Raw genomic sequence first — 9,134 nt, 5'->3', positions numbered from 1 at the left:
TTATCCTACCGAGTCAACTATACTGTTAAACTTTGACAAAATATGATAAAAATTTTAATATCAATAATTTTTGAAAATGCGAGGAATTTGAAAGTCGCTATTCTCATGGCCCAAGTGCAAATTAATTTCCATTTGTACCAAACCACCTTACTTAGCCTTGTCATTATACGTTCACAAAATGACACTAGCAGTTTTTAATTTTTTTATGCCAAATTTATGTCTTGCCGTCTCAGAAATTTGAGAAACAATAAAAGTAAACTAAACAAAAATTCTTCAAAAACTAGTTGATGCCATTAATTTTTTCTGCTCACAATAATTCCATGAAGATCCTTTTAATTTTTTTTTTAAATTGCTATACAACTTTTATCACAATGCCAAGCAAACTTATTTTCATAGATAATTATTGGGAATATTAAAATAGAAATATTATTATACATTTTATAACTTTACTTTTAATAACTTTTCGCGAAGATAAAATGTAATATCGAAATTTATACGGTTGTATAATACACAGCAATATTGTTTTAATATAAAATTTGCTAAACATATTTTATAGGCGTTCATACTATGTTTAAGAAAGCAGTTGTAAGATGTGTGTTCTAATAATTTACTGTGGGTTTCAACTGACGTAAGACTTGTTTTTTGACTTGACAGAGAATGCAAGGTAAGACACTATGTTCTGTGCAATTGAAACTCACAGATATTACGAATTATTGTAATATAAAAAAAAACATCGCATATTTGTACTGTTCAAAAAGTTTTAATACTAAAATATCACTTGTACAGTACTTATAGCATAGTTAATTAAATAGATTCATATTATGGCAACCATTCGTTTGTTACAAGCGGGGAATAAGGAGGTAATTGTAGCTGCGGATCACAAATTGTACCCTGCACAGCTTGTGTCGTGTCCACGTACATTATACGATAGTTGTAATCGTCGTCAGACAAGCTCCCATCTTGGAACATCGGCAGGCGATTAGATATCACCCAAACGCTCTGCTGCTGTTCGTGGTCTACTTTTATATCATTGGGGAACACGAGGGTTTCCGTATTCATAGCTACGACACCCATGGTCTTCTTATTGTACGGTTTCTGAGAATCCCAACAACCGATACTGTCCTTTGAAACCAATCCGTAAAACATGACACCATTTCTATCCATAGCGGAGGCTGACGACTGTCCAAACAGTCCCCGGCTCTCGCCGACTAGTTTGAAAGCATTTGCACTGTCGTTCACACGGGCAGGTTGGCGTAGAACGTCCGTTGTTACTGAAAACTCTCGGTAGCTAGACATCGAATGGAAGTACAGCGTCCTCTCCTCAACATTATTAATCGGAGATAGAGCGAGCCCAAAGATACCGTCGGCCCATTGGAAGTTAAGATCGTGCAGTGTATAATTTGAGGCCAATGGGTCAGGATAGAAAAGATGGTGAGAGAATCTCCAAAATTTTTGATCGCTATGTCTAAAAACTAGTAGACCAAATCTCCAGGTATCAGCTATATACAGATGGAGGTCTGAACAATCTTCTTGCCTGCTATCGACGATTATGTTAGAGAACAAGGAGTCTTGGAGAACGTATTCATCGGGTATTGGATATCTAGCTATCATAGAATCGGTTTGCATGTTGAAAACGACCACGCTCGGCGGACATATCTGTTTGGGACTGTCCTGAGAGTCGATCTGCCCAGAATCAAGCACCCACAGCTTGCCGCACTGGTCCGCACTCACTCGGAACACCGACGTCAACCCGAAACAGTTAACGTCATCGCCTGAAATTGATGGATTTTTTAATGATTAATTTATTCATGCCTGACAAACCTTAATCAAGGAAATCATTAAGTGCGCAAACATGTAATAATCCAAATATTAATAATAACTTACTAAAAGCACGATGGTAGTTCCAATCGGGGTATGGCTTAAGGGCAGGGGAGGTGACTCCGCCGCCGCGGGAAACAGTTGCCAGTGTAGCAGGCACGCCGCGACGCCAGCTCGGCAGCGTCACCCACACGCGCGAGCCCCACACCTCCAGCCCCAGCGGCAGCACGTTAGACGGAATGTATGCCCTGTAATACAATTCATTTAATTAATACGCCGGTTTTGTTGATATTTGATATTGAATCGGAGTTCATAATAAGGAAGGATCAATAAATCCATCACAAACGTCTAATTTATTATAATAATATTAATGGTTTTCTTCTTTGATAATTCTTAGTTAGGCCTCCGGCATGTACACACGTCAGACGAAACGCGTAATTTCTTCCACTTCACGACCTTTTTCTTTCATGGTTTTGCAACGATCGACCCCAAAAATATTGTTGTTGCGGGATCTACCACTGTCAAAATGATTGTGATTGAAATTTCATTACAGTATTTGAATAAATTGTTATTTCCACTAACATTCCTTTAGTAAGACCATTTAACTTAGGTTTCTCAATGTTTGTTAAAGTAAATTGAGTAATATAGACCACGCGGACATTACGCGTACTGTGGGCTCGGTCCATCTCGTGCCGACTCGATTTATTACCATAGCAAGTTTTTAATTACAAGTCTAATTAGCAGGCTATATATGTTTTACCACTATACTGATAAGTAAAGGCTTTCTAGCTAAAATTGTTAAGTCACAACGAAGCTACTTCTTATGCTGCTGAAAATACCTATTCAATAATTATTTATTACACAGAAAGTTCATATTTAATACAAATTTAATTGACAAAAAATATTAAAAACCCGTGAGATTCACTGCCGAATCGCCTGTAGAAAAATTCACTGCTGATAGATAATAATATTTTTTCGAATTAGCGCCTCGATAAAATCAGCCCAAGGCAAGAATTTGAAAATTCTTTTTGCTTTTTAATCAATGATAATACGTATTTTTAAACAATTTAAGAATAACAGAGCCGGAATATTCTCACTGTGTGAGTGCCTTTATAAAAAAGAATAGATTTTAATCATCGTAGCCAGCGCAGCGTAAACAATAAGAGTTACTCGTACATTTTATGATTGATTGTTCATTATTTAATTAGTTAATTTATTACTGAACCATATAGGATATTGTTTGTAATATCCTCATTACATATTATGGTTTATTCCATTCAAATTTAATATTTTGTGTGCTCCACTTTCATTTCATGAATTGAAGGATGGAATAATGTAATTTAAATAAGTCAAGTTATTGTATTTACTGTTACTACTCTTTCATACATCACTCATAGTCGTCATATTATGAATTAACTCTCTTAAGTATATTCTCCTTCACACAATCTTCTTTATCAGCGAATAACGTCAGCTTAACTTTATTTGTTTTCGAATAAAATTGGAGCTAAAAGCTAGTTTATTATTCTACATGTTGTATACCTGGAGATAAGTGCTCTGCGTCTATGCTGAACGCTGGGGAATTCAAAGTCGATCGTCTTCCATTTGTAGAGCGTGCTGAAGGGCGGCGTTTCGGAGTCCGCGGGCACCGACTGCGGCCGCGCGAGCCCCAGCATCGCCAGCCATAGAGTCAGCGCTGCAGGACGACTGCGATCTGCAAATTGTCAGTATACAATTTTATTACTTGACTTCTTTGCTCGTCTGGCATGTTAAAACCGTGGTTATCTAGAGGCCTAGCTGTTCTACTGTCAATTTTACTAACTGTACCGTACTATTTTTATGGTGAAAGGCTTTATGTGACTTATTTAGTACAACTTATTACTATGTTATCAATGAACTCTACTCACACATAGTCTATCGATTGGAGAAGGTAATTACGGTCACACACGAAACACTGAGAAGCGATGAGTATGTTTGACGAACTCCGGCAGTATAATGGCTACTGATTGTTTGCCGTTTCACTGGACGGTTCATTCATGAATGTGTTTGCTTAATATGCTTATGATATGATAACATTTGAGGATAATTGTGACGTCACACGTCCACTGCCAATACTCATCCGATTTAAATATTTTATATAAACATTGGAAAGCTTGGATTTAATTTAATAACATGGAACATTGTGTCATAATTGTAAGGAATTCAAAACAATCACTGCCTGCCATTGCATTGTGTGAGTCTGTGAGAGTGTTGATTGAGTTTTAGTCGTTTCATAGACCATAAGGCGCGTGTATAATGAAAAACTAGACAATGTGATTGAACTATTTTCAGAGAAAGATAATGAAGAGTTAGAAAAATACAGGTTGGTAGTGTCTCTAAACAACATTGCAAAAATCTGATGGAGGATGATTGTAAAGTAATTACCTTTAAGTAATTTCTCTACTCTAATTAATATATGTCTTTTTTTATTCAAAACTACTATAAGCAGATTAAGTAACATCGTTTTGAACGTAACTTGACGCACTATATAAGTATTTTTCACCCTAATCTTTTGAAATTGAATTTCTTTTAACATTTTGATTTATATTTGTCATGAAGCTTTAATGAAACTGGGAGTTTTAAGTATAGAATAGGTGATGTTAGGTTTCGTGAAAGTCGTGCAACCTGTTTCACGTTCCTCGTGTGTTGCTTAACACAATATTACTATCTAAAGATTGTCGTGACGTTCAGGACATATAAGAAATCAGAAGTGACTAGTAAGTTTTCTAGTTTAAAGTTTTATTGTGTCGGTTGAGTTTTTTTAATTAAATGTTTATAATTTTTTATCACCATCGTAATTATTTAGACATGTTAAAGACTGTTAACAGCCTTCGTCATACAATGAATATATTTTTATTTTGTCATCTCCGTTTTTTTTAAGAGTATTAGTGAACAATATAGTTTTATACAAGTATCTCGACAATAGGAACCCATAGTTAGTGTTATTTTGGCACAGAGACTATATCATCTTATATAAAATTCAAATTTTCGTTCCCATTCTCCTCCGAAACGGCTTGACCGATTCTCATGAAATTTTGTGAGCATATTGAGTAGATCTGAGAATCGGCTACTATTTATTTTATAATCCCGTGCGGACGAAGTCGCGGGCGACAGTTAGTAATATATAGAATTATTCGAATGTCATTTATAAAAGCTGATAGTTAAAAAATACTACGGCTTCAATTTCTGGCTGCTGTAAACGTTCTTATTTTAATCCTCCTACATTAATAACAGACCTAATTACAATTGCCATTTTTGTGTTTAAGAATAAACAGGTTTATGCATTTTGAAAATTTTAAAATGTTCGCAATCTTGATAACCTTCGAATTGAATAGTTTTTTAGTTCAAGGTGTACGGTATAAAATGGATTTGGATTAAGACAGAAATTATTTCAAATATCTACCAAAATAATGCTCGTTTATAAAATAGATTTTTTAATTTATTATTCCCGTAAAGAAAATGCTTAGAAAAAAATCCTAAGAGAGGTAATCTTTATAACATTTTTTGGTTGTAATTCTATATATCCATAATTGCACAGTGTGTTAGTAACTTGCAATTTTTTTGATATACACTTTTTTAATTTAAATATGGGTACGTGAGGAAATCAAAGATATGTTCAATTTTAACGCTTTACTATATTTGCAATACGCAAGGTTACGTTACGCTTTTGCAAGTGCGACTGAATTGATGTTGTTTATCGAAAATTTTGAATTTTTTAGTCAATATTTTACGTTACCTTAATTTTAATGACTACTTTTGGTATTGTATGACTCATACTTTTAACATTAAAATGAATCTCGATTCATGTGTTTTAAAAAAATAATCGGTACGGATTTTTATTACTCGAAAGCATATGCGTACGCTTTTGGAATCTAGTAGATTGAACATGACTACTAAAAAACTAAACATGTCGCTGTACTGCCTCCAAGTTCATAAATCGATTGGTTTTAAAATTATCTTTCTGGGCAAAGTAGACCTAGGCTGATGAAGGTAAGTTTTTTGTCATAATGTGTTCGTAGTTCATAATAAATTTGATGATTTCAAAATGTTTTACGGTAAGTTTGAATTAGTTAGCCTACATGTACTGTGGAGAACACAATAGGCTTTGGGCTATAACCATATTTATACCATTAGCACAAGTTTTCGCTTTATTGCTTCCGCACGAGCGCTGATTCAAATGTTAAGTTGAGGTTACACAACGTAATTTTATATAATACGAAGATTATAATGACCGTTGTAACTGTTACAGAAAACTAATAATTATTAACAGGACTACGGCTCAAGCTCGTAACTCATAAGATAAGGAATACATTATAGATTACCTGTAGGTGCTGTTCCGGCACACAACTCTTGATTTTCCTCATTCATGTATATTCTTTTAGACCATTCAGTTTTACACTATGCAAAAGATAAAGCGTTCATGAACTTTTGGAAAGATATACCTAACAATAATTAATAAAAATCCGCCAGTGTGTTACCAACTTTATTTGGCTCGCTTTCTCTAGTGTTGTACGGCGGTTGTACGCGCGAACTCTACAACCATGCCTATGTCATTAAAACTCTGTTATCGATTTTTATCATGCACAATTGTACAAAAAAATTTTACCACGTGTACTTTAAATGATAAAAAAAAAATTTAAAATTTTAATTTTCGTAAATAGTGTAATAAATAATTAGATTCGGTCATTAAAAATATTGTTGAGGTAAAGAGAAATTTATACTCTACGGTCACATCTCGGAGGCGTCTTAGAAAGTGATTATTTCTCAGAAACTATCCACAATACAATACTAAAGTAGTGAAAAGGTTTTAGCGCAGTGCTCTTGTGCGTAATCAATTGACTAGAAAACTTTAATAAGTTGTTAGTCGCCGTAGTATATTCACAAAACTTAGCTATTGGTTTTGACTGGAGTCAAACTTGTATTAATACATTTTATTCTCTTTCGTTATATACTAATGTCACTGCAGTGGAGTTCAGTGGTCCTAGCACGAATATTTGTGACAATCGCCTTCGTATCGACATCGACAATTTTTTTATTAAAATTTGTAAAGCACCCCCTATCGTCAGTAAAGTACACCAAAAGTCTCATATTAATTTAGACGTAATTGACGAAGACGATACGGTGGCCAAAGTCACAAATATTCGTGCTAGGGCCACTGATGTAAAACTGAAGTTGCATTGATCATCTATGTTATAATCTACTACATATTAAAAAGGATTTTAATTTTAAACGATTGAATTATCAGACTTGTAAAATAATATTTTTTTCTGGTTAGTAAGGTTTGAATGTTTTTGCTTGTCGATTGTTTACATGAAGTTAATCGCTTATTCGACTTCTTATAACTTAAAAAACCTAAGTAAATAATACCAGTAAACTTTGTTCCGCGTAAAAAAACTATTAAAGCACAATTTTTAGCTGAATGAGATTATGTCAGGGATAGAAAAAAGTCTAAACTTACAAGCATTTTGTTAAATTAAATGTTTTTTTTAAACAAAAAAGATTTCCTTCTTGTATTATGTCTACTGGTAGTGTGATTTAATTTTGTTACAGTATATTTAAAAATAAATAGTTCATATATAGATAAAACTAGAATCTATTATTGATAAAAAGTAAAATGTATGAAGAATTTATAGAATCTTGTGTTTTTTGACATTCGCTTCGTAGAATTTGATAAACAAAATAACTATTGTAAATTATGGTCATACTGTATTGCTGATTAAAAAATCTTTAGTCAATTTTAACACAGTAGTGTACTTTGTTATTTTAAACAATATGTACATTGTGTAACGAGCTTCTCTTGAAACATCTGCATAGCAGTCTCATTAGTCTAGTTGCTCACAGTGTGAGTTAAATGCATAGGTTTTTGGGTTCAAATCTATCAAATGATTGTTGTAATTCGTTCGGAATTTGAAATGAAACTTGAACAACATAAACATTCTTACCGGTAACATTTAATGGACGATATCTATCATATTTAATTATATTATTCACTCTCTGCTGTTGTATTTGTTTTTCACGATAGCTGTTTCGTGCCACGACTTGAGCATCAAGAGGATTGTAGGTTACACGTCCATAGTGATGATTATTCCAGTTTGAATGTACATGATCATACTGTCTTGAAATATCCGCAAAGACCACAGAAGGTGATGACCACTGTAAGAACCACTGATGCGAAACCGCCATTTTATAAACATACACTACACTAGTTTGTTAACACCTTTATTAAAATATTTTTTTACAACATACTAGTATGTTTACACCCTAAATGTCACTCATTGTATTTATAATTTGTATTTACAATCGATTATGTTAACACTTTCGTTGCTCACGTGTGGTCAGTACTGTTCTCGGTTTGATCTGACGGTAAAGCAAGCGAGCCGCTTTACACCATCCGACCCCTCTTATGACCATTACGATATCACGTGCGGTGTAAAGATAACTTCCATATAGTTAAATATCAAGCACCTAGTTGATCTAACTTTCATTTGTGCGAAGTCGACTTTATAAATGCTAACTAATGAATGCGTTTTGTAATAAGAGGTTTTTTTGTGCACTTTTAATCAGTTGAGATGAAGGTCGTTTTGTAAAAGCATTTTGATATAATCAAACGTATGCTTAAAAGCATCTTAATTCGGATTATAAATTAATAAATAAACGTGCGACCTCCCGCAACTATTATTTTGATACTCCCAGAGAATTTAAATGAAATAAGCGCCTTTTAATTTTGGTGTTAAACTTACTGACAACTAGCAACTTACCGTGGGTTTTTCACTGAGAAAACATCTGTACAAATATAGTATCTGTTTCTTTTTAGAAAATTAAAGGGACCTTATTTATTGCTAGCCATTTACTAAAGTAAATAAAATAACGTAAGTTTTTTTAAGTCGCGATGTAGTAACTGTATCAGTCGTGAATTTAATTATCTTAAGAATTCCATCTTCATTCCAGGCGCACCTATATTAAGTACTTCAAACGAGAATTAGTGAAAGGGAATATGTACTGTATGCGATCATTTTAAGAACAAAGCGATTACTATTTTGCTAAGACAGAGAAAAACAAGGCAGTAAATAAATATTAATAACTTTTGTATTGAATAATTTGAATCTTTGCTTACAATGGGACTGAAGTTAGCAAGTTTACTATGATTCAATATTTTGTATATTCTTAAAATTTTATCTATATTTGATTCCTCGCAGAAAGACAATATTATATTAAAAAGCAGAGTAAAATGAATTAAAAACTTATTAGATCATTTTGGCTGCTGATGACTATTCGAATCT

General features: G+C 33.5%; 1 protein-coding gene across 2 annotated transcripts; it reads right to left on the bottom strand.

Moving 5' to 3' along the window:
- Positions 1-719: 719 nt before the first annotated feature.
- yellow-12 (protein) lies at positions 720-8,267 on the bottom strand. Of its 2 annotated transcripts, NM_001312006.1 has the most exon segments (5): positions 773-1,772; positions 1,885-2,066; positions 3,358-3,529; positions 7,797-8,036; positions 8,039-8,267. In NM_001312006.1, coding segments are annotated over 5 exon segments (1,557 nt in total). In that variant the 5' UTR covers positions 8,049-8,267; the 3' UTR covers positions 773-819.
- Positions 8,268-9,134: the final 867 nt, after the last annotated feature.

Source organism: Papilio xuthus, unplaced genomic scaffold, assembly GCF_000836235.2.
Source record: "Papilio xuthus unplaced genomic scaffold, Pxut_1.1 DF827542.1, whole genome shotgun sequence".
NCBI classification, from domain to species: domain Eukaryota; kingdom Metazoa; phylum Arthropoda; class Insecta; order Lepidoptera; family Papilionidae; genus Papilio; species Papilio xuthus.
This window is presented reverse-complemented; position numbering and strand designations above follow the sequence as displayed.

What these genes read in the sequence shown, in the direction of transcription:
- yellow-12 (XM_013313761.1), bottom strand. An exon ending in CGCAGAGCACTTATCTCCAG is followed by an intron (nt 2,067 to 3,357) that starts GTATACAACATG and finishes ATTGTATTACAG; the next exon opens with GGCATACATTCCGTCTAACG. An exon ending in GAACTACCATCGTGCTTTTA is followed by an intron (nt 1,773 to 1,884) that starts GTAAGTTATTAT and finishes CATCAATTTCAG; the next exon opens with GCGATGACGTTAACTGTTTC.